Source organism: Lissotriton helveticus, chromosome 7 (assembly GCF_964261635.1).
Source record: "Lissotriton helveticus chromosome 7, aLisHel1.1, whole genome shotgun sequence".
NCBI classification, from domain to species: domain Eukaryota; kingdom Metazoa; phylum Chordata; class Amphibia; order Caudata; family Salamandridae; genus Lissotriton; species Lissotriton helveticus.
The window spans coordinates 38,579,899-38,606,453 of NC_136068.1; the positions used below are offsets into that span (position 1 = coordinate 38,579,899).

Below are 26,555 nucleotides of genomic sequence, written 5' to 3' on the forward strand. Positions count from 1 at the left end.
AGCTTACTGCACCTGAGGAGGCGTTGAAATAGTTTAACCCGTTTACTGCAGCTGTTATTTTGGCGCAGTGCGGGCGTTTAACGGAGTGGGCGGGGCCGCGTCGGCCGTTGAACGTTCGCAGCACCAGCCAGGTAGTGCTCTGAACGTTCAACGGCAGACGGCAGCTTCAATAGGGGTTAAGTACCACTACGGCTTCCTGTATAACCCCACTCATGCCAATGCAGGGAGTCAGAGCGCTCTACAACGTGCACATTGCATGTACAATAAATGATATGTTTGTAAATGGACGTACAGGATGTGTTCCATAAAACTAGGGGAGTGCAAGGTGTGGAAGACATCGCTCTCTGTGTTATTATCCTCAAAATACTCTCAAACGTACACACGATAGACCTGCTAAACATACATCTGAGGGCTTCAGCTCTGATGTCACTTCTAGTGATGGCACTTCCTGTAAAGCCGTGGCTTGTGATGTCACTTTCTATGACGACAATTCCTGTGACGTCATGTGCCGTGATGTCACTTGCATACTGATTAACTAGATTAGCCCCCACACTTCGTTTTTTTTTTGGACATTGTGCCCGACTGAAGGGGACTTGCCCGGCCTTCACAGCCCTGAGCAGACCCCTAGCCGCCGGGCCTGCCCACCGTCCGTCCTCCAACCGCCACCTCCGCCTCCCTCGCTCCGCCCGGCCCCGGTCTGACTGAAACCGCCGCTCGAGCGCGCTTCCGCCACGACTAGGCCGCGCCAGAGTGGGCGGGTCTCTCCGGCTGCCAGGCGACAGCTCGGATCGGAGCACGCGCTGACTACACGGCCAATCAGCTCTTCTTAGTTCTGTAGCGCGCGCTATGATTGGCTGAGGTGTTCCCGATGGTCCAATCCCAGGTCACCTTTAGCTTTCCTACAAGACGAAACCCGGAAAACTTTCAGCCGTGGGATTGGCTGTTATGCGACCCGGAAGTGCTAACATGTGGGCAAATGACATCCGTTAAAAGATCAACGACGGACATGAGGCGGCGCTCAGGACGGTCCATGTAAGTATGCTGAGCTGAGCCGAGCCGGGCCGGGGCGGCGGGTTTGCCGGTTGCTGTTCTGAGGGGCGGGGGTGCCCGTTTCCTCTCTCAAGCGGGCAGTCTCTGGTCACTCGCCCCGGGCTGGCTCGAGGCCCTTCGTCTCATCGACGGGTTCCATGTGGCCCTTTCCTTCCTCAAAGAAATGCTGCCCTGGGGTTCGATCACTGGGGGCCTGCCCCCCCTCCCCCCCATCCCTCCATAGCCTGGGACCCTGTCTCTGTCTGCCCCAGTCTGCCCCTGCCCCGGTCCCTCCATAGCCTGGGACCCTGTCTCTGTCTGCCCCAGTCTGCCCCTGCCCCGGTCCCTCCATAGCCTGGGACCCTGTCTCTGTCTGCCCCAGTCTCTCTCTGCCCCTGTCCCTCCATAGCCTGGGACCCTGTCTCTGTCTGCCCCTGCCCCAGTCCCTCCATAGCCTGGGACCCTGTCTCTGTCTGCCCCAGTCCCTCCATAGCCTGGGACCCTGTCTCTGTCTGCCCCAGTCTCTCTCTGCCCCTGTCCCTCCATAGCCTGGGACCCTGTCTCTGTCTGCCCCAGTCTGCCCCTGCCCCGGTCCCTCCATAGCCTGTGACCCTGTCTCTCTCTGCCCCTGCCCCTCCATAGCCTGGGACCCTGTCTCTGTCTGCCCCAGTCCCTCCATAGCCTGTGACCCTGTCTCTCTCTGCCCCTGCCCCTCCATAGCCTGGGACCCTGTCTCTGTCTGCCCCAGTCCCTCCATAGCCTGGGACCCTGTCTCTGTCTGCCCCAGTCTCTCTCTGCCCCTGTCCCTCCATAGCCTGGGACCCTGTCTCTGTCTGCCCCTGCCCCAGTCCCTCCATAGCCTGGGACCCTGTCTCTGTCTGCCCCAGTCCCTCCATAGCCTGGGACCCTGTCTCTGTCTGCCCCAGTCTCTCTCTGCCCCTGTCCCTCCATAGCCTGGGACCCTGTCTCTGTCTGCCCCTGCCCCAGTCCCTCCATAGCCTGGGACCCTGTCTCTGTCTGCCCCAGTCCCTCCATAGCCTGGGACCCTGTCTCTGTCTGCCCCAGTCTCTCTCTGCCCCTGTCCCTCCATAGCCTGGGACCCTGTCTCTGTCTGCCCCTGCCCCAGTCCCTCCATAGCCTGGGACCCTGTCTCTGTCTGCCCCAGTCCCTCCATAGCCTGGGACCCTGTCTCTGTCTGCCCCAGTCTGCCCCTGCCCCGGTCCCTCCATAGCCTGGGACCCTGTCTCTGTCTGCCCCAGTCTGCCCCTGCCCCGGTCCCTCCATAGCCTGGGACCCTGTCTCTGTCTGCCCCAGTCTGCCCCTGCCCCGGTCCCTCCATAGCCTGTGACCCTGTCTCTCTCTGCCCCTGCCCCTCCATAGCCTGGGACCCTGTCTCTGTCTGCCCCGGTCCCTCCATAGCCTGTGACCCTGTCTCTCTCTGCCCCTGCCCCAGTCCCTCCATAGCCTGGGACCCTGTCTCTGTCTGCCCCAGTCCCTCCATAGCCTGGGACCCTGTCTCTGTCTGCCCCAGTCTCTCTCTGCCCCTGTCCCTCCATAGCCTGGGACCCTGTCTCTGTCTGCCCCTGCCCCAGTCCCTCCATAGCCTGGGACCCTGTCTCTGTCTGCCCCAGTCCCTCCATAGCCTGGGACCCTGTCTCTGTCTGCCCCAGTCTCTCTCTGCCCCTGTCCCTCCATAGCCTGGGACCCTGTCTCTGTCTGCCCCAGTCTGCCCCTGCCCCGGTCCCTCCATAGCCTGTGACCCTGTCTCTCTCTGCCCCTGCCCCTCCATAGCCTGGGACCCTGTCTCTGTCTGCCCCAGTCCCTCCATAGCCTGGGACCCTGTCTCTGTCTGCCCCAGTCTCTCTCTGCCCCTGTCCCTCCATAGCCTGGGACCCTGTCTCTGTCTGCCCCTGCCCCAGTCCCTCCATAGCCTGGGACCCTGTCTCTGTCTGCCCCAGTCCCTCCATAGCCTGGGACCCTGTCTCTGTCTGCCCCAGTCTCTCTCTGCCCCTGTCCCTCCATAGCCTGGGACCCTGTCTCTGTCTGCCCCTGCCCCAGTCCCTCCATAGCCTGGGACCCTGTCTCTGTCTGCCCCAGTCCCTCCATAGCCTGGGACCCTGTCTCTGTCTGCCCCAGTCTCTCTCTGCCCCTGTCCCTCCATAGCCTGGGACCCTGTCTCTGTCTGCCCCAGTCTCTCTGCCCCTGTCCCTCCATAGCCTGGGACCCTGTCTCTGTCTGCCCCAGTCTCTCTCTGCCCCTGCCCCGGTCCCTCCATAGCCTGTGACATTGCCCACACCCCATCCGTCTCCATAGGCTGTGACCCTGCAATTACCCCCCGACCCTTCTCCATGGGCTAGGAGTGGTCCATGCCCCCGAACCACCCTGCCTATAAGGTGCCCTGTCCATAATATAGACTGATGGTTGTGGGTGGAGCTTGAAGTGGGCCGGGTCCTGCCGGTGCTGAGACAGGACCCTATCGGACTCTCCATTTTTGCCCTCACCCTTGGGGTGAAAAAAATCTCTGGAGCAGTACCACCTATTTTAAAGATATTTAATTCTTCAGTAGAAACTGGCACCACCCCTCTTGAATGGAAGGCTACCTGTGTACTACCTATTCTGAAAAAACTCACCCTGGATCAAATGGTGCTGGTAAATTACCGTCCTACATCGCTGCTCCCTCTTTTGGGCAAACTGCTTGAAGGTTTAATAAACCCCAAACAGCCTACCTGGAACCAAATCTTCTCAATTCGTCTTTCGACCAGGTTATAGCAGAGGAACTACGCTTTTGGCAGTGACTGACTCTTTACGACTTACACTTGACACAGGCAACTCGGCCATGCTCTTGCTTTTAGGCCTCTCCGCGGTATTCAGCACGATCTCTCATGTGAGATTGGTAGCGAGAGATTGGGATAAAAGCCTTTTCCCTGAAGTGGCTCTGCCATTTTCTGCAAGATAGATATCTGACTGTCATTGTTGGCCTATATACCTCTCACAAAATGTGATTAAACAGGGGTGTCTCACAGGGCTCATGTTTGAGCTCCACTCTGTTTAATATCTACGTGTCCCCTCTTGCTAAGATCGTAGTGCCTTTTGGCTCTGAGATAATCTGTTATGGGGATGATACTCGGCAAATGTTTACATTTGAGTCCGATCTAGCTGCTACCAAAATGCGTTTTGCTTTGGGTATGGTAGCCACCTCCAAATAAATGCAGACGAGACTGAGATCATGCTGCTCGGCAGGGCCTCCTCTCTGGACAGATGAATGGTGGCCTTCCCAATTGGAGCCCACTCCTATCCCTAAACATTCTCTCAATCTCGGGATAAAAATGTATCAGGATCTCACGATAAAATGATACTCAGACCGCTGCCTGATTATGCTATCAGAGCATGTCTTATGCACAGAATCTTTCTATATTACCCTACATCCGCCAGAAGAATGTTAGTCCAAGCCCTAGTAATGAGACGATTAGACTGTTTCAGTGCTCTTTTGGCAGCAGCTAATTATACTCTTCTAGCCAAATTACAGGTAGTTCAAAACGCAGAAGCCAGGCTCATTTTCAGCCTCTCCCACCCAGACACCTCTTCTGCTCCAATGTAAAAGGAACTGCACTGGCTGAGAAATAAAGGTTTATTTTTAAGCTCTGCTCTTACCTAGAACGCTATACGGGGCAAGGACTCTGATATCTGCAGTAAAAAATCCAAACATACGCTCCCTGCAGAAGATTACGTTCATGTGTGATACGTCCCTGCTGTGTGCCCCCCCCCCCCACTCGCTTAACAAGATTTGAGTGTAGAGCTTTCTCTTACTCTGCCCCCTTTTACGGGAACAAGCTTCCAAGGCATGTCCGCACTTTTGCAAATTTAGTGAAATTGCTGAAAGCCCACCTATTCTAACTCCCATCCCAATCTCCTCTCCCTACGGACACTTGCTAAACGGGCCCAGCGTCGAGATACCCATGGGCGAGTCATGCGCTATATTAAATCCAATTAACATAACATAAATGCCTTTGATGTACCTTCAAAGAAAATCGTTGTAGGTCTTTCACAGTCTCATCATTTCAGAACTGAAGCAGTTTCAATATTCTATACAACAAAGCCATATTTGTTGCTTATTTATCTTGTGCAACTATCAACCATTGACAGCCAATAGTCTGGCGTGTTGTAGGCGTAATGTTACTTGTATAATATATCTGGGTACAATGACCGAAGTCCAAAAACCAGTTGAGTGGCACACTATGCAAAACATATATTTCTAGCTTATCTGTTTGTAAGCCATGCCCTTAATTACATTGGCAATGCCCATTTGTGCCGGAGTGGATCTATGGGCAGGCTGTTGCCCATTGTGTCTCAGATGGGCAGGATGCCCTCTCTTTCACTGATGGTCATTTACTCCTGTCCCATCGTGCCTGCGCCACCCTTTATTCTCTCCTGCAAGGGTTCTGTGCCCTGTGCAGTTTAGTCCAAGTGTTGGTGATCATGGCCTGTCTGATGCTGCATGGCTGGGTTGTGTTAGGTCTGTAAAGACCGCTTTTGGTGTTTGGGCGATCTCATGTCAACAATTATTTCTAAAACTCCATAAAGATCTTGCATGGAGAGACTGCAGCCTTTAGGTGAGACCTCTTCAGGCATTGGTTTGCACAGTACGCCTTTCAAGTTTATTTATTCGGAGGGCTGGTATTTAGAGGATGGCTACATTGTAACAGTTATTTACATACATTGTTTTGGTGAAGAGTCTGAATTGGTTGTCTTGCTACACTTCAGATGGATACGATCTGTCTACTAATTGCGACTAGTTTGACTTGTTTACCATGCTATCATAACATCTTTTGGATTTGCTGCTTAAATTTACATCATAGTAACTTTAACCTTATCCAGATCTTGCACAAAGAGTACTATTTATTCTTCTGCTTGGTTTGTCAGTTTGTTCTTTTCAATCGAGCAATTGTATGCCGTATTTTGCACTCCTATTTACAAGAATATCCCTACGTGATGGGGTGAACACGAAACTTTGAACTAACCCATCTTTTGGACTGATTTTAACAATAGTGTGTATGTTTTTACCACAATGTGTGCAGACCGTCTGAAAAAACTAATGAGAAACTGCTTTTTTACCTTAGTTCTACTGTTTTTGTCACATTGCAATGTTTTGTCCAAAAAACACGAAAGACAAATATTCACACGTATTTTTGTAATGACCAGATGCATGTGGACAGGCTTTTTGAAACTTGCATTAAAACTGTCAAAGGATTCTTCAAGTGATCACTTATTTTCCAGCTAGTAGTATACAGACTTTGTCCCTGCAGTTTGTTCTTTGAGACCGCACACATTTTCGAGCCAATAGATCAACTTTGTTAGGAAGTTTATATTCCATCATGTACAAGTATGATACATTTTAAGGGTTTGTTATTAATAAATGTGAGTTTATTTTTAGATGTCAGTTTGGCCATTTTTGTTGTTCCTATCGCACTGGTTGCACCAGCTATGTGCCATTTAATCCAAACAATGGTTCATAATGTTCTCAAAATTGCAATTTACACAGACAAATGTCAACAAACAATTAATTAGAACAGAAAAAATGTATACATCAGTGCACACATAAAAGTAAAAGAATAAAGAAATGGCCCATAAATGAGAAATCTAGAAAAACATACAAAATGTATTCAATACAAATATATATAATATCTTGAAGCTCAGAGATGTAAGCTGGTACATATAACATTCAGTGAACATACAAAAACCATACGAGTGGCCTACAAAAAGAGGTTACATAAGGAGTTTCAGGGCAACACTGAAACTACAACAAACAAAACAATGTGTCCTCCATTAGTTGCGGCCGCAATTGTGTCAACGACGTTTCAACCTTTGTAATTTATACACAGTCATCTTCAGGGCATATAGTTTAACTGAGCAGCCAAACCATCTATAAAGTACAAAAGTAACATATGTATAGTTATTCAACTTCTTGTTCTTAAGAGTGGGCCAGAAATAAATAAAGAGAATCATATATCTCAAAAAGTGTGCTTTCTTAAAACAACGAAAGAGAGAGAAAGGGGGGGGGAGAGAACTACCTCACCACACCCATTTGTGACAACAAGAAACATTTAGTATTTAAATCATGCACAAAACGAGTCAGTGATTGTGCAATCAGAAAGAAATAAGTCCGGCAATTCTTTCCAAGATACAAGGTGTACATAAGTGTTTAAAATGAATTACACTTCTAGCCAAAGGAAAGCAAGCATAGCAAATATCAATGCAAAAAATAATCTAAAAAAGAGAAGGAATTTGGATAAGTCTTAAATATGATAATAAATTATCAATAGTGAATTGTAATCAAGGATCAGATTACTTACGTATTTGTAAACAAGGGGCGATTTAATATTCAGCTCCATCATGTGGTTACCTTCGTGTGTGGAAATATGTTTTTTTATGTAGATTTTTTTTAAGGTTTTTTGCACACACACCTATTTTTTATCTCACTTATAAGCGCACTAAAGACATAAAGACAGAGGCTTCTGTTGATCAGCAATGGTTACTGTTAAAATAGAGGGTATATATGACTAATATCACAAACCATCTACAACAATGTGATAAGTAAATAAGGAAATAACATGCACAGATAAATAATATATGTGGGATGAACGAATAAACAAGTTAGATGGACTTTTAGGGATACCTAGAGCGTAGCAGGGTTCCCATTTAAATTATAGAAATTAAGTCCAAAACAAGGTGCAAAAGGTGATGTTGATATTAACGTTGAACTAAGGGTATGAATACCCAGACCTGCACAGAGTTTACATTCAATGTACACTTGGGTTTATTCCAGTATATTTTAAATAGATTTTATGAAAAAAATATTTAAGATCTATTTATATATTTGTGTAGACCTATATCTAGGTAGTACTGTATTGCACGTTGCCTAAAAATTGCGTAATGTTGCACATGAACTGTTCTGAGGTACAGCAGGACGCTGATAAAACCTTGTATTTATACCGTGATTGCAGAGCAATTCATTGATTGTTTACAGAGGGGCAGAGAACTGTCCATCTAGAAACTGGAACATTGTATGTATCCCTCATGCAGTAACAAATTGTAAAAGCACTGTCACTTTCACACAGCATGGTGAAAAAAACTGAAAAAAGTGTTGGTATAAAAGCAGTCAGGTGACTGACTAACGTGTAATGTGATCAAGGCACTTCGGTGCCAAAACGCGTAATGGCCGACAGAGTTTAACCCCAATAAAGGTGATTCTGTACACTGCATGGTGGTCCGTGCTCCATCTTTTGTGATACTTCAAAGGCCGGCTGGCAGTGGAGTTTTCGAGATATATAGATATATATATTTCTCAATAAAGAGCCACAACAGGGACTAACAACGCCGCTATTAGCCAGAACCAATCTATCGTTCTAGTTATTTGTAACTGCAGCATCAAGCTATGTGTGGTCAATACCTGAAAAGCTAGTCTGTGAAAGTTACCCTGTGTAGTGCCCAATGGCTTAAGCAGCACATTAAGTTTGAGGGCCCCCTTGTTGTGCCAGCAAGTCTTATCCAGAAGAAGGAAGCTAGCTTATGCAATTTATCAGTGGGTGCTCTAATTAGGTTATATGGTGTATAATTTTATAGATATGTTGTTTCCATACAGGCAACCATTAGTTGAATAAGGTTTCCCTTCTGGAATGAAAAGCGGAATCTTTATTTAACTGACGGGAACAAGATGGTGAAAATAGCAGCAGTCTAGGTAGAAAAAAACCTTAAATGGACCTTTGCCACCTGGTTCTGAAGATTTGGGAACTAGTCTAGAAGCAGCCTTAGGAGTGTCTGTGGCAGAAACTATGTAGTCTGCATCCTTGGTGTTCTGTAGTGATGTAAGGTAAGAGCATAATCAGCTAGTAAATCCAATAAAGTAAATACAATCCACTGAAGTACCACAATAATACAAATATGGGTTCTTGGGGTTATCTGTTCCTGTGCTGCAATCAATAACGGGGTACCTCCTTCACTCGTCGCTGTTGTGAAATCCCAAATCCATAATGATCCACACCAGGAAAGTTTGTATGTTGTGTGTTCAGGTTTCACAGCAACACGTCCAGCAAGCAGGAACGCTCAAGATGAACTGCTTGTCTCCTCCATTCTATGAATGCAGAACGCAATGCAAAACATAACATCCGCGTGTGTGCGTGATCTCAATTAATAGAGTACAACAAAAATGAATTGGCCATAATATTGTGGATGGTAAAGCAAAGCATAGCAAACCAACTAGTCAATCAAAGACACAATTGGTGTTTTTTAACTCTATTTTGACATGTCATAAATATTAAAAACAATTGTTTATATATATCTATCTTATCTATCTATCTCAGCCAATGTACCAAATAACGCAGTGTCAGTTCCTCATTAAATTGTCAGATAACACCGAGGGAACTGTTTCGAGTGAAATATTTAGAAGGCCACTGCCTTTTGATGTGTCAGACTAACAAAACTTTCATCCACGACGGAGGAATAAATGACGCAGGTGATTTGAACATTATTTGAGGACGTGTAAAAAATACACACATAAGCAGGCAAGAGATCAACTAATCAGTTTAATAAGAGACAATGTAAGGACATTCTTACCAACATGCTAAGCTGAATACATTAAAAACATGAAAGAATAACAAATTTGAAATAAATGCTTTGCCCACAAAGAAATAATGAAACGGGATTGTAGAAAGAAAATCATAGCTGATGCTGGAAAAGGATTATTCTGATGGAAACGAGGTGTCATGAATAAATTACTTAGATCAAAACTGCTTCAGTGGAATTTTAAAGTGGGTCACCATGTTGCCACATTTGAATTGGGCAGTAGTGCAACGTGAAATATAATGTGGGTTTCTGAGTAGAACAGAATGATGAACAAATTAGCACTTACACCGTCAATTGTGAATGTGTTACTGTGGAGAGCAAGAAAACCAGTAGAATATGTACATTTAAAATAATTTGTTAACATATGTTTCCTGTTAACTAATGGAGGGGGATATGCATATCTTTTAAAAAAAAAATGTGCTTGCACTGGGTTTGATGACCAGCATGACTGTTGACGTGATGGGGCTTGTAGTTTCAACATACAATATTGCAAATTAACATCTAATATATAAAGAGTTTTCAGAATTATTTGCTGGTCTTGGCAAGTTGCGTGGCACCCACATCGTTTTACACATAACTGAAGCTAAATGTCCAGTAGCTGGAAACATAATAAGTAGGATACAGAGACATCTGAACGCCCATGTGTAGAGGGGAAGTCAAAGTCCTCTACAGAAAGATATTGTAGAACCAGTTGCTGCTAGACTGACTCTTCTGGTTTCCCCTGTTGTGATGCCAATCAAAGGGAGAAACCAGATTGCATTTGTGTAGGCACCTGAAAATGTAATTTACCGAGAAGCCACCCAGGCCAATCTTGGGAGGCTGTTTGTTGTCTAAATATACAACCAGTGCGCCACTAACAAAACTAAGAAAGGACAAAGCTTTAGTTGGACTCAAGATTGTGAACAATCATTTAATAAAATGCTAGAGAAAGTGATATCAGCCAAAAACATAGCTGACTTGGATTCTAATTTGTGCACTGAATTAACCAAAGATGTGAGTCCATTTGAATTGGGCACCATTCTAGCACCGTATAAACCAGGAAGACTCCTGATGAAGAGTGGTGTCATGCTAGTACACTGAAATAGAACAGGAATATTCCCACCTAGAAAAAGAATGTACATCTGTTGTTTAAGCTTGGGAGCAATATCGCCTATTTATTTTTGGCGAGTCATTCACTATATTCTCAGATGGAGTGCTTTTAACCAGATTTGGGAATCCTAAAGCACAGAACCTCCAAGGATAGAAATATGTCATTCTATGTACCACTGGCATGTACAGGGGACCTTGGAGTTCTATGGCCGTAGTGCAACTGAACATAGTCAAGACTATAGATATTCAACAGTCAACACTAGTTTGGCAGCAACACCTCATGGAGACTTATATTTCCACCCCCACCAAACCCTCATAGGACCCTCATCTGACAGAGCCTCCTCGAACCTCCCCCCACTACCTACCCTCCTGCCCCCCCTTATCTTTCATCCGCCATACTGATCAGCATGTCTGTGTTGAACTGTTTATTCCCAGAATGTATTCAGTAAGGCCACGTTTGTACTTTGGATAAGCAATATACGTTTAATAGCTTGTAATATGCATTATTATACAATCTGTCTTTTTTATTTAACCTGGATAAACTCACGTTTTACAGGCAAAGGCGAAACCTTTGTTTAATTGTACACTAAATTACTCACTCTTGAAAGAAACAGTTGGTACCTAGTGCCCACTTTGAAATCGCCAAAGAAAATCCAACATGACCCCTTGTAGAAGGAACTGAATAGCACCTGCTTGAGCTTTAAAAATAAACCACTCGTGATCCATGCACCTGTGGCCTACCCACTGTATTCTACAGCAGCCCAGAGTCCCAGGGCAGTAAGGGCTTTCTAGGTTCCAATTGTTACAATGAGCCCGTACCACTGTTGTTCTGTGGCGTAACCATAGTAATGAAATAAAATAAAAAGACCAGCACCAAAGATGCTGCTTTAGCACTTAACCCTAAGTTCAGCTGGTCAAAACCGCACCACCCCCCTTCTCCCCAAGAGGTGTTCTGGGGGTCAAAGTGATAGCTCGATAAGGCCTATCGTAATCATCTTTAAGTTATTTTGCAAGCAGGGCTTTTAAGTAAGAGAGAACAAAACAAAATATTGCACACACCCGCTGAGTGCTTCCTTGGTGAGCTAGTCGCTTTGCCGGGCACACTGTTGGAGGTCCGGGCGGGCAGTACCTCACTACATAACCTGGAGTGGAGAATTCTTGCCTGGACCGCAGCGGCCGAAGTTCTGTTCATCCTGCCAAGCTTATCAAAGCACTCCTCCTCTAGGTAGCACTTCTGTTGTACAGCAATACCTCCAGCACTCTTCTCCAGTGGGCAGCTTCATTCAAAGTGATTATTACAAAACCTCGCTTTTATCGGGATTCAGAACTGTCCCCAGGTTACTGTCCCTGAATCTTGCATGTGTAAGTGGTTGTCAGTGGATCCAAACCCAGAGCTCCACGGTCTTATTTGATCTCCAGTGGTGTGGGACACGAAATACTGGTTGCTGCGAGAGCCAGACACACAAACTGGTGGCTTCTATCCTGTATCGAAACCTGGTTTACATATAGTATTTGTATTCTGCAAGCCCAAGTCTGGGACCAGTTTTAAGCAGTACCTGATATTAGACTAGACAAGATTATCATTGATTTCCTGTGTCAGCAAGAAGGTAAAGTGAAGTTGAGAGCTTCTGGTCAGGGCAGACACAAAATAAGAGCTCACCAGAGGAAGAGGCAGGGAAGATTTGCTCTGAAAGTAGGTAAGGTATGGCCTTACACTACAAATGGCAGCTTCTGTCTCCTCTACACACTTGTGTCTGGTACATTTGATCAAAATACTCCTTAAATGCTTCCCCCCTTTTCTGGGATTTACTCGTTGCAGCCGGAAATTCAGTGAGTCATGTTTTGTAAACTCAGTGCTAACAGAACTGAGATTCTGCTTGTCAGCGAGGCTCAACTGGGACTTCTGTTACTGGCTATTTGTGCAAGTTTGTTATTATTTCCTTCTTATGGTGGTAAAATATTTGTCGCATTTGATGATATTTTAACCTTATTTTATGTCTGACTTATTTGGTGACATTAATTGCTGGAATACAAATGGAATCTAAGCGTAAGAGTTATCTCTCTATCAGCTTAAGGCCAAAAGCAAGCAGAAGACCACTGCCCTCAACGCTTCCGTCTAGAAGCGTGGTCTGGGCAGCTACCACATCGTCTCAAAGCACATTTAGCTCACTACATGTTGAAAGCCTCTGGCTAAGACCTGCATGGTGATTCGTTCGTTTTGAACTCAAGTGGCAGGTCTAGCAATCTCATGCATAATTGAGAATTACTTCAGCCAATATTCATATTCTAAAGTGAGGTGTGTCTCTTTTTCCCTCTTAGTGCGATTTAGTATCTCATCATTATTTTCTTCAAGCAACATAATCTGGAGAAGATTAGAATCTTCCACCCTGTACCCATGATTAAGCCCTATAGAAAGAACCCCTTTTCATTTCAGTCCATTCTAAAACTGACAAAACATGTTCTAACTTTTTAAATTGTGCCTATTTCTGCCACAAAAGTTCAACGGAACACCCCCCCCCACCTCATTCAGGACTGCCAGTCTTAACTTCCTGTTTTCAAAAGAAGTCTAGTAGCCTATTGAAATTCTCCTTTACTAGTGGGACATTACTGAAGTTCTGTTTTCCAGTCTGTGTATCCTAAAATCCCAAAGCAGACCAAATCTTGATGAAAAGATCATTTGAAATATCTACGGAGAGCTCTCCATACTGAAACCCACTACACATTACTGTCTGGTTGAACAGGGTGTCGGCAGACCTATATTGAAACCTGTAGCTTGGTAAGAACCTGTGATTATGTTCACTTCATCCCACTTTTCAGTTGCAGGAAAGGTGTCCTATAGCATCCTGGTGAGACAATTCATCCTTTGGTGAGCATCTATGTGACTACTTCCATGCCAGACACATAGATTCGGACGACCATACTGATCTAGTAATCTATTTGCACCAATTTAAGAAACCCAGACTTGTTATAAAGAGGGGAAGCTTGGAAAAAGAAAGACGTTTGGAGAACTATCATCTTTAATGCTTTAATTTACCCGTTTAAAGCACAACTGCATCAAAATGTTCCCATGCCATCTACTCTGAGGGTTCAGAAGTTTTGACCTGCAAATACTTAACCAATATTTTCTCTAGATCGGTCTCATGTTGGCTATTCCACCTCATCGGCTTGCTTTTAAACTTAACCTTGTACCCTCAACTGAATCCCTATTCCTTCAAGACCATCTTGGTCTGATTTCAAGGAGTTTGAAATAGACCACCGTCTGGTTGTGTTTAAGTGCTGTATTTTCTGTAGTTGAGGTGTATAGGGGATTTGAGATTGATTGTTGGATACAGTGGGTGTGCTTTAATAATTAATGCATCAGCGTGTTAGAGCTGATTGGGTGTGAGTAAAGATTTTGCCGAAGTATCTATTTTCTGACTGTTTGATTTGTATGCCAGTCGCCTGCTATGGTTTTAAGTGAGTGTATTAGCTGAAGCATGTGGTAGTGCACATCGACTGCGCTATGTTAGGTGTACTTGTAAGGAATTCCATTTAGGAAGTTCTATTGATTGGTTGGTAAATGAGGTGCTGGGTAGCCAACAATCTAGCCTGCCTGGGTGTGCTGGATTTAAGTGGGGGTTATTCTCCGTATGTGCGATATGTTGTGTGTTGTTTCTGAGTGGTTAGTGCTGTTACGATCACACTGATACCCATCTATATTGTATGCCATGTGTGCGATGTTGCATATGTGTAATTGGATATTTTTTGTGTATTAGTGGAAAGTGCTTTTAATAGAAATGTTTGTGTTCTAATTAGGCCCTAAAAGACTCTTAACCATACACCAATTGATTTCTTTTAAGCCTCCATTTTGTAGGTAAGGGACTTAGTGATGCCGTCGGAAGGTCTGCGGTAGGTAATGTCTAATCATAGGGCCATTGAACATATGGCCCATTGTGACGTGTGACCTATCTATTTGACTATATCTGTGACGTATCTATTTGATGTATAATATTCATAGTTCTAAACAAGCCGTTATACTGGAGTCCGTGTCAAGCAGAAGTATATTTTACTGTATGCACCCTTGCGGCAATTATCGGGGTGTTACTTATCCCATTGTCTGCAGATGTGCCTAGCCAGCCGTGTCGCAATAGAATATTACCCTCGTTCTTTTTCTTAACATTCTTGAGCAATGACCCATCGGCCCATAAGTGACTCAGTGGCTTACCTCTTTATTTTTATTCAGAGTTTCGAAAATGGTAGTACTTGTTGTCTTCCAAAAGGGGCTCAGCTGAAAACTGATGTCTCGCAAACCACACTTAGGGCAGGGGAAATGCAGCCTCTCTTGAATGTGTCCAGCCTCTCTGTAACCTCCATGATTAAAAGTAAAGGGGGTCCTCCTGTGACGCCTGTGTGGCCATCTTCTATTTGTATTTAGTAGACACTTGCCTGCAATCCTATATCTCTCGTGTCTGCAAGCTTCCTATCATCCTTAGCGGTATCATGCCTCATGGACAGCAGAGCTTCTTCCTTTACTTTCAGGCTCAGCAATTCACTGTTCCTCTCCAAATCTGGTCTGCTTCCCTTCTACGCATCCTGATATAATAGCAATAGCTGAACATAGTTGATCTTCAACACCTGGCACCCTGTAATGTTTTGAGGATATCCCAAGTATAGCTTGTCATCTGTCGAAGCACTCAAAACCAGATAGCCATCAGGTCTTATGAATACTGTGAACCTTGCATGGGCACTCAAGAATGCTTGGATAGTCCATAATTGGCTGGCTCTTGGTGTGAAAGCGAATACCAGCGATTGATCGGACATTATTCAAAGCTGGGCTTCTGCATATGAAAGGTTCAAGCACACTCTTAAACATTTTTTTGTTAAATACCATGGCTTCCTTAGACTAAAAACAATGCTATTTCGAGTAACTCTTGTTTACTGTGACCATTAACTTCGAAGAACCCCATAACTTTATCATGATGTCCCAGCAGTACATTTGGAGTTCGGGTCTCGTGGTTCGTTTCTGTTCTAGGGTTTATGTATCCTCATCACAAACACTTGCTAACGGAGGGCATCCCTGTCTTGTATCTTTCGCTGTAGGGAATCCTGCTGACAGTCCCCCATTTATATGAATATTGGCATTGAGAGCTTTCTGTAGCGCTCCTATAGCTGAGGTTCAATTCTGCCAAACCAAATCATTTACGTGCCGCCCACAAAAAAAAATCCAAAGGGTGGTATCCACCATAAACAACACTTGTGGGCTTGACCGGGCTACTGCTAGATCTGGGAATGTTATGTTACTTGGTTTTATATTGCACTCAAATACCCATGGGTGTCTTGGCACTGCCTTGAAAGAAAGGCAAGCTGAGAGATTCAATAGGGACATTTGTTGGGTGAAGAAAATGTTTTAGGGCTTTCATAAAGTGAAATAGGTTGGTGATTCTTTAAAGTTGAGGGCGAGAGAGTGCCACCGTTTTCAGTGCAGACCACAAAGACTCTGCCTCCCCAACTGGATTTCCTTAATTTGGGTCCTGCCACGTTCTCCAGTCATAGATCCTACAGATCTGGTCAGAGTGTACCAGGAATATTTTCGACCTAGCAATTCCGGTCCAATGTTGTCCAGAGCCTTGAAGGCGATGCTCAAAGCATTGAATGCTATTTTTTGTATGGTTAGCCAATGTAGTTTTTCCAGTGTAGTGGTAGCTGCGTGGAATTTAGGTGGTCCAAATATGAGATGGGCTGCTGCGTTTTGCAGTGTTTGGAGTTTATGTAGTAGCTTTTGTTTCATAATAATGCAAAAAAGGAGAGAACTCTGGGTAGTTCTCAAGTTTAGTTGGAAAGCAGCCCCTGTTAGAGCGCTCTCAACACCAGCGACACTCTAAATCTGCTCACCCCAAATGTCTGTTTTTCTATCAAAGTTTTTAAGCATAGGATTAGCACAGTGCTATCCACGCAGAGGTAGAAAATGACAAAGTCTTTTGCAATTTATACAGCAAAGTCTTTAAGCATAGGACTAGTACAGTGCTGTCCTTGCTGAGCTGTAAAATTACAAAAGCCATTTATCACTTCAGGCACAATATTACAGCTTTGAATTAGTGAAATACCAACTCAAGCCAACCTGAAATGAGTAAAAGCAACCCCTGACACAGTGTTTCATAATAATATATAACCCAGTTTAGAAAGTATTCATGCTGTGACGACTGTTTTTGTAGGTTTTTGAGAATGTAAGGTAAGGTAACATTTTTCTGATGATTTCTAACAAGTAGAAAATGTAGGAGGATATATGAGTAATCTATCAAAAAGATGCTGGATGTCAAAAAAGACACACGTTTCTGACCTTTTCTACTGGAGTGGGTAACATACCCATGTCCTTTGGCCACCAACTGGGGGACCAAAAAGATAGGTTATTTTTAAAGAGTTTGCAAAATGGATTTTTGGCAATAAAACCCTTTTGACTATGTGATGCTGTGCAGGCAAGTATTTAACCTGTTAACAAAAATTCCAAAAAGCACTTTTATCACAGAGAACTGATATGGGTCTGTACCCATTGTAGCTGGCTCGATCCCTGCCTGATTTTGGAGGATTTGATGTACAGAGCAAGCAACGTAGACTTTAAGGTCACACTTGAAAAGAATGTCTTGCAAACGTTAAGTTTGATAGAGCACTTTACACATTGGAGGGAATGTTACCAGCCTTTTGGTGTGAGGAAAGGGCAGTTGAGAGGGCTTTGCTGCTGTGGGGTTCACGAACCGCTCAGGTATTGCTGTGCTTTTCTCATTCGGAAATGAATCCCTAGGTACGGATAAACTAACATTGGTACCTCCCTGCTACTAACCTGAATGACTATGTAATATTTTTATCGCATGAACCGTGCCCAAAAAACAGCAGGTGTGCTGCAAATGACTAACATTTTTTAAAAGAGTTTCATATAGCGCAAATTTGACCTGAGACATTGGGTATCAGAGCGCTTTAAACGAGTACCAGTTTTGTTACAGAAGGACACCTTAATTTTTTTTAGGCATGCAGCCTACGAGAGGTAGTTATTGAATCATTAATACATTGTGATGCGTCTTCAGCTCTTGCAGATTCCATCTGCCTCCTCTTCCAAGGTAGAACCCTCAGTGTTTAGATCCGAGGGGTTAGTCCGCCGGTTATAGAGGTGTGCTGAGAGTCTGCTAGTTACTGCCTTCAGTGGGGGTCTGTTACTGCTTGGTGTCTAGGGTATAGGTTGAAGAATTGGAGCAGGTGCAGCTCAAAAACTATCCACAAACTGTTGGGTATTAGTTGATCCTGAGGGACTTCAATGCACCATCTGTACCTATAAAGGGTCAGAGTGATAACGTACTAATGCAAAACACCAAAGCCAGAGGTTTCCTCAGTAACCCAGTTCCACGCTTGCAACTGTTTATTCTTGCTACTCTGATCTTTGAATTATCTACGCGCAGTGCCCCTCGAAGAGATTAGCACACTCTTCTAACTAGTCCTCCTGCTGTCTAGGCTAGCAAAACTCTTCAAAGCACATCAGCCAACCTCATGCATTCATTTGCAGAAGCAGCAAAACTGGACAGAGCCCAGGGACATGAGACGAAGATTCACCTGGGCCTTTGGAAAAGGCAGGGCAGTGGGTGACCAGTCTAGTGTTGAACCTCTCGTATGCCACTACACTGAAGCTCTTTCAACTTTCTTCACCGAGGATACTTGATCTCCCTGTCAGTTGTAATCCACTTCTTCTGTCACTGAAATCGTACACAGTTGTAACGATTGCTTAAACCTGCAGTAATCCGGGGCGCAATCTGCTCTTCCAGCTAGCCAGAGATGGGGTAGGTGTCCCATCTGTGACTTCACTGGTATGCTGCTATGACGTGCACAAGTTGCAGTGAATGCCACCTTTCTACTCTGTTTAATAAGTTGACTCAATATGAAAGAAAATGGATCCAATACCTTTTAAACCTCTTTTAAATGTTCCCCAGCTTAGTAATTTTCTCATTTGAACAATTTTATGTTGTGCAGTTTTAAATAAACATTTCCCAGTCCAGTATAGATTTCCGGTTTCTTCTAGATGTCCAGCGCCAAAGAAAGAAGATCCTTGACGTTTACCCCCTTGCTCCCCTTACCTCTGTCTCCAGGGTAACTCTTAGGCACAGACTGGTCCACAGCCCCTGCTGGTAGCATTTTACCCTTTGTCTTCTCGTTCTCAGAAGTCCTGCTCTTTCGGGTATTCCATTTTTTCTCACTCCATAAGGAGTCCGAAGGTGGGGGGGTGGGGATACCACAAGTGCTAATGGCTACTGCTTGCCAACACAATGCACGCTTCTAGCATTAGTATAAGCTTTGCTGAATTTTGATCCACTCAAACTTCTTAAAGCTTTATTCGTGGAACGAGTGTTGGCCGCCCAGCTCCAGTGGGTTAAGATCCCTTTGGTACTAGGTTTGCTCTGAGAGTTTGAGATGAGTGTGGAAGAAACTGGTCCACAACGGGTTTGTGAAAGCAGCACTTTCTGCCTTCCAGCTCCAGTGAGTTTGGCAACTGAGATACTTTCAAGGAAACAAACCTTTACTTTTTAGCTAGTCTTGCCTTCTAAAACCTTTCTTCACTGCCATGACTGTTACTGTGAAGCGGGTGAGTGCTTGCTCTTTAGGCACCAGTCAAGTCCATGCTTTCCAATTTATACATAATCGGTCATGGAATTTATCCTTTAAACTTCCTGGTAGAGTTAGAATTTTTATTTATTTATTTATTTTTTAGATTTTTGCTATGCAATATTTTAAAGGTAGATGATAAACTTTCTTTTTAAGCAAATGTTCTGCTTGGGCACGTCTGGACTTATTTGCTATTGGATTGGTGGCAAACTGTATTTAGGTCCGTCGTCCCATCTTCTGCAGAACTAGTTCCATGTTGCTCGATATCTGGTAACAAGGTGAACCAGGAAAGTTTATTTGCGTTTATTTTCCTTGCTGAATCTATGGGTGGCGGACATGGCCCAGGCAGAGCTATTTTTATTTATATCTGTGTGTTGGGGGGTCCTGTGCTGTATTGTTGATGGAGAAAAGAATATGTTTTAAAGTCTTGGTAAGATATTTGGCAATCTGCCATGAGAGGGTTGTCTGACACTGGGCCTTTGGTCTTGGATTGTGTTGGGGACTCTGTGCCCTTCCATGGAGGGAATGGTGAGGCATCTATGTATAGTCTTGTGGAAGTGGGAGAGACTGTCTGAGCTCATTGCAGTGTTCTGTGACAGACCTTGTGGGAATATCAGGGACTGCCATGCGTGGTCTTTGGATTAGTGGGGAATGGGGGGGGGGGTTGCCATTATTTAATCCTGTCCAAATTAGGAAGGGCTCTGTTCAGTTAATGTAGAGGTTAGGAAGGCACTGTCTAGTATTGTGGGTGGGGCAGAGTATCTCTTTGGACGTGGATTTGTCAGGAATACCCTGTCTGTTCCACTGAATTATTATGGCAGCCCTCTTAGGTTGCCTTGAAGGTTCATGGGAAAATCCTCTACATGTTCAGTGGAAGAGTCCGGGAGTTCCTATATGGTCTTCTGAAATATGCTGCATGGGGTGTTTGCTGTCTGTACTTATGGATTGAGTGGGGAGCTCTGCCTGATCTTGATTTGAGTGGCCCCATCTGACCCCCATGAGGTAGTCTGGGTTCTGCCCTATCCAAAACTGGGTGATTTGTATTGCTGCCTTCGCTCGCATTCCTCGTGGTTGGGGTTAGGTGTGTTCCTTAGGCTACACAAACTGGTGTAAAACGTGATGACTTGAATGGGTCTTGGGTGTATCATTCCCATTGGTAACCTGCTTTCTTTGATTTTCCACCAGGTGAAACACATGGACGTTGATTATTAAAGCAAGGATTCCAATCTTCTCGTCCTAGAAGAATTGCAATGACGGAAGAGGAATCTGACGAGACGGTACTGTACATTGAGCATCACTATGTGTGCTCGGAGTGTGGTGCGGTGCATCCCAGCCTGAAAGAGGCGCTGCTCCACCAGCAGAGCCATACTCTGATGCACCAGTATGAGGTGGTGGAAGTTGATGAAGCTACGGAAGATGGTGGGGCACTCTTCCATAGTGCCGGTGTACAAGAGAACCAGTACCAGTGTTTGGAGTGTGGGCAGCTGCTGCTCTCCCCGGAGGAGCTGCTTGAACACCAAGAGATGCACATGAAGCTGCTAGCTCCTGAGGTGAACGAACACACTGCGGGGTCACCGGTGCTGAGCCAAAGTCAGATCCGCTATGAATGCACCGAGTGCAAAGTCCTGTTTGATGCCCAGGATATGTGGATAGCCCATCAGCAAAACCACCAGAAGCAAACTCTGCCCCCTCGCGTCCTGCTAGAACCCTCCCTTAAAAAAAGAGCTCTGCACAATGCAACAGAACAGGTTGTGGAAGTCGTTGGCGACCCTCCAGTGGCAGTCGCTGAAGTGCCTCCAGTGACCGTGGAGCACGAAGTGCTGACTGACGTCTCCAGCCAGCAGTACTTCTGCAGCAGTGCTGCCCTCAGCCAGGCGCTCGTACAGCTGGAGCACTCTTACAAGAAGAATCATGGCCATGATGGTGGAGGCTCATCTCCCGGCACCATCGAGCTCCTTCTATACAAGTGCTCCGAGTGCACACAGCTCTTTCAAACGCCCAACGAGTTCCTGGAGCATCAAGGGACTCATTTTGTCACTTCAGCTGCCCCCGAACCCACTAGCAATACTTTCCCGAACCAGAATGGACTCGAGAGCCCTGGGGAGCATCAGCTCACGGAAGATCTTCTGAGTGGGGAGGAGGTGACCCCAGTCCAGGCAGCAGATCAAGGCCTTGATACTATGACAAATGACCACAGCTATGAACTGAAAAACAACTTCCTCATGTCTGTCCCTGAAAATGAAGTCCCCAAGTCTGACATCCAGGAGAGAAATACAAAGAGGCTGAAGCGAGAACCTGTCCCACAGTACCAATGCAGCGGGTGCCTTGCCCAGCTCTCCTCCTCACAGGAGCTGCAGGTGCATCTCCAGTCTCACCGGCAAGGTCCCTTCAACTGCCCTCTGTGCAGTAAGGTTCTGCAGACTTTAGCCTCCCTGGAAGAGCACATGGAAGCCCACAGCACAGAGTCCCACTACCTGTGTGTTGAATGTGGCCTTGGTTTCGGATCTGAGGCCATCTTGCTTGCACATCGCAAGACTCACACCACAAATCCGCTTTACATGTGTGAATGTGGCAAAAGTTTCATCAACATGACCAAATTTCTTTATCACCGCCGCAGCCATGGACAAAAGGACAAAGAACTGGCAGAAGTTGGGGCAGATCCATCTAACTGTACAACAAACGTCTGCCAAGAAGACGTGAAAGTAGAGGAACCCTGCTTGTCTACTCCTGACTACAAAGTGATTTCCTCTGAGGGCGGCGAGCAGATTTTCCGTTGCATGGAGTGTGAGAAAGACTTCTGCAAGCAGGTGCAGTTAGTGCGCCACCAGCGTTTTGTACATACGCTTGAGCGGCAACACAAGTGCCATGTCTGTTGCAAGATGTTCAAGAAGCAGTCCCATGTTCGCAACCATATGCTTATCCATACCGGTGAGCGACCCTTCCAGTGCTTGGACTGTGGCAAATCTTTCAATTCACAGGCCAACCTGCTGCGGCATCGCCTCACCCACACCGGGGAGAAGCCTTTCAAGTGTGAATTCTGCAGCAAGGCCTTCACACAGTCCTCTACGCTCCAACAGCATCTTTTTGTGCACGGCCAGCAATATCCTTACAAGTGCCAGGAGTGTGGTATTAACTTCCACCGTCCTTACCGGCTTCTCATGCATCGCTACCATCATACGGGTGAGTACCCGTACAAGTGCAAAGACTGTGAAAAGTCCTTTCTTTTAAAGCGCCTACTAGAAGTGCATGAACTGAGCCATATGGGCTTGGAGCCGCATAGCTGCACAGACTGTGGGGCCACTTTTGCCAGCCCCCTACGGTTGCAGGAGCACAAGTGCAACCTGACTGCTGGGAAATTTGAATGCATGACATGTGGCAAGAAGGTGAACTCAGCTGCTCGATTAAAAACTCATGAGCAGCTTCATAGCAGTGGGCAGCCCCTTAAAGAAAGGAAAGTAGGCCAGAGAATGCCAAAGTGTGATGTGCTGCATGCCACACAGACAGCAGAGCGCCGGATCCCAGCTGTCAAGTCCTTCGAGTGTCCCGACTGCCTTAAGATGTTTAGTACAGAGACTTCCCTACATGTCCACCGACGCATCCACACAGGTGAGCGGCCATACCCCTGCCAAGATTGTGGTAAGGCATTCCGACAGTCCACACACCTCAAGGACCACATGCGCCTGCACACGGGAGAGAAACCCTTCAAGTGTGAGGTGTGCGACAAGGCGTTCACAATCGCCATGCGTCTCTCTGAGCACAGACGCATCCACACTGGGGAGCGGCCGTACACCTGTGCAGAGTGTGGCAAAGCCTACCGCTCCTTCTCAAACCTATGGAAGCACAAGAAAATCCACCGCAGCCAGACACCGGCACCGCCCACCCATGCCACAGACTACTCCAACACCGTCACTATCCTCGAAACAGTGGAGTCCATCCCTATTGAGAGCATTGAGATCTACCCCGTATCCCTGGGGCAGGACATTCACTTTGAGAGCATTCAGGTGGAAAACGTCCAAATGAGTGTCCTATGAGGGTGTTAAGACCCGCTTTCTTTTTTTGTCTTGTTTGTTTCCAGCGACCCCTCCTCCCATCCCAAACTGGTCTTACTTGGCATCACTTCTCCTGGGTGCATTATGAACTTAGAGTTTCTTTTTTTTTTTTTTTCATGAACTGTTTTTTTGGATCTCATTAACTGAGACTTCAAGTTTTGTTATTTACAATGGAAACTTTGTGTTCAAAATTAAAAATATATATTAAAATAAGAAAGACCTTTTTTAAAGAAAAAAGTTGTCTAAGAATTAAAATGTGTTCTCATGTTTTGGTTTGCAGAGATAAAAGAATTAACATTTGTTTTGATTTTGTTGACCGTAAATACATTTACCCCTCTTACGTGGTTAGGGTGCCACTGCTGAACATGGAAAAAATGGTGTCATTTGCCAGTCATCCATGGAACTTACTGCTCATGCTTTGGTATCCTTTCCTTGCACATTTCTATATAGTTAAAATGGAGGTGGACGCGCCAAGCTGCCATTCTGCGCATGTGTGAAGGCTCTTGTAAACCTGCGTCAGTGGTAGCGATGGAAAGGTTCCTAGCGGTAAGAAGCAAAGCAGCACTGCGCTTTGCTTGTTGCCTCAAAACTGTTGCTGATGGAGATTTAGTTTAGAAAGTTGATTTGACCTGGTGAGAACAACGCGGGCTAAAACTCTGTGAAACATATTCGTGTTTTATGAGGTAGTGAGCCTACTATTGTGAAGTGGTGTGGTGGGCATGTTCTAAATATGTTTTTTAAAGGGCTGGTCAAGTACCACCTATTGGTATAGGAAAAAATGGACTATTAAAAATACATGACAAAGAACTAAAACCTCTATTTTGCATCCATGTCTGGTATGGTTGAAAAGGGAAAGGGAGTTACTTCCACCCTTATTACAACTGGTCGATATGTTTCAACCCCTGTACGGGCCTGAAGAGGCACCAGGGGCTTTCATTAGTTAGATCAGTGGTTTGGGCTAAGTTTACAAGCAACGGATATGCATCACTCAGAAGTCTGCAGCTCCACTCCAGATTGACATTAGGGGGGCTTCACCTTAGCTGGTCACCACTCTGCGGTACGTTTTGCAGTGGATTTGGGAAGCCGTTTGACCCAGGTGATGTAGCTGTGCAAGGAGTTTACTGGCACAGTTTGTTGGTCATATTGAAGCAAAACCAAGGACCTCAGGTACTGGCATTTGCTTCTACTCTAATTGTAGTATTTAAGGAGCGTTCATGAAACACTGTGGTGCTGTCCTGAAATACCTACATGGTCAACAAACTAAACCTAAAAGTTCATAGTCAACCTATTATATAAAAATGTGACAGATCTTTTGTGGTGGACACTGGATTTATCACAGACAAGCAATTTGCAAACACAGTCTAGCTCTCTAACCCATTGTAAAGAGGAGGATATGTAGGGGAAGTTTTCACAGTGGCATCACTCTGGGCACTAAGCTCTTAAAACCATTTCAGGAGGAGGTAAACTGGCATTTAAGGTCGGCATCATCCATGCCTTAACTAGTCTAGTGTGGGGGAAGAAGTGGCAAGGAAACATAAAATGGAGAAAAGAGTTTAAAAAAAAGTAAAATTAAAAAAAAGGGGGAGGTGAGGGAATTGGTTACTCTGGATAAAGAGGACCCCTCCACACAATCAGCCACCAGGATTCAAATGGGTGACATCAAAACGTTGATAAGGCCTACTGTGTGTGTGTCTGTGTGTGCGCACACGCGTGCGCTCTGCAGGACCTACTTCATGAATGGAATACAGAATTATCTTCTAAGGATATTCTATTGAGGATAAAGATTCTGTCCTAGAAACCCACCGGTAGCCTTGGCCTTCTAAGGACTGTGGTCTCCTTCCGATGAGACTGCCATCGGATCATCAGTCTTGTATATCCTCCTTTTGTAGGACGCCATATTGAGTATTCAGTTCAACCATTCGTCTTGTGTCTAATATTGGTGGCCTCCAGGGGCACAATATACACGTCATGGCCACTGCCACTGATGTGGCAAATGACTTATGCATGTGAGCATTGACTCCTGTGACATCAGAAGTATAATGTAGTATGGCCATATTTGTACAAGGTGCTAATTGTAACAATTTGAAGATCTATCCCATAGGCTCTCCGTATCCCAGACAGCCTTGAAGAAATGGGAAATCCAGTACCACGTGTAATATGCAAATTTAGGTCTCCCTTCCTGAGACGCATGTCATGGGACAATAGCAGTGAGAACCAACCTTCCATAGAGTGTTTCGGGTCACGTTCATATTGCCATTAAAGATATAACTCGACTACTGTCTACTTAGAAAGGAGCTCATCCATTATTATGCTGTAAATTCCAGAAATTCCTCCACTAAACATGTCTCAAGTCATGAGGTAACCCGCAAGGTGTGACGAGGAGAGCTAAAGAGAAGTGGCTTCCTCAGTGGTCTTGCACAGTGTGAACATGCGGCGTTGTCACTCGTGGAAACCATTCAGTCAAGAGAGTGAGGGATTTAAGAGCCACTCTGAAGTAACATTTCTAATCTATCACTGACATTATTCCCAGTGTATTTGGTTGTCACAAATCGTTTGTTTACTTATAGCCTTTTATGTAACCGTATTCCAGGTGTCCAGCATAGCCTTGACAGCCAGGTGAGATTAGTCCTTTCTTTTTTTTCTTTTTCATCTCAAGGTGGACTTTCCCTACATTTAGTCCAGTTCTTTGTAGTGGATTAAATTAGTAATGTTTAGGATTGTGATCGGGAGGGGGTTTGTGTGTTCATGCAGACAGTAGGTGGGATTAGTTGGGGAACTCTAGATTTGGTTTTGTTAGGTTGCAGGGTGTGACTTCCAAAGAAGGAGGGCTTGTGATCTGTGAGATGAGGACTGCCCAATTTTCAGAAGTGCAATAATCGAGATTCAGGCAAACGTGAATGACTCAGAGTAGGCTGTACTCCGAGAGGAGGTATGCAGAGGATGGAAAGTATTGAGGAAGCCATCTAAATAAGGAATAGACGACAATCGAGGTTTTAACATGAAGTAAAAGTTTTTCGCGCAGGGTTTTGTACCCTCAGGAGGATAAGAAAGAGTCATTGAGGGACTTAAAAGCAAGCTGTCCGTATTCTGTTTCTGTGCGTGAGAAGGATAGCATCAGCCTAAGAGATTTAATTGTATTGGCTGTTGTGG

The 26,555-nt window shown here is 45.2% G+C and overlaps 1 protein-coding gene across 1 annotated transcript; it reads left to right on the forward strand.

Moving 5' to 3' along the window:
• Window positions 1-921: 921 nt before the first annotated feature.
• LOC144767978 (zinc finger protein 574-like) lies at window positions 922-23,660 on the forward strand. The gene is made up of 2 exons (XM_078651342.1): window positions 922-1,032; window positions 20,542-23,660. Exon 2 carries the CDS (start codon window positions 20,607-20,609, stop codon window positions 23,385-23,387), a length of 2,781 nt encoding a protein of 926 aa, XP_078507468.1. The 5' UTR covers window positions 922-1,032; window positions 20,542-20,606; the 3' UTR covers window positions 23,388-23,660.
• The last annotated feature ends 2,895 nt before the right edge of the window (window positions 23,661-26,555 follow it).

Excerpts from the sequence above, each read along its gene's own strand:
- LOC144767978 (XM_078651342.1), top strand. The coding sequence starts at position 20,607 with ATGACGGAAGAGGAATCTGACGAGACGGTACTGTACATTGAGCATCAC.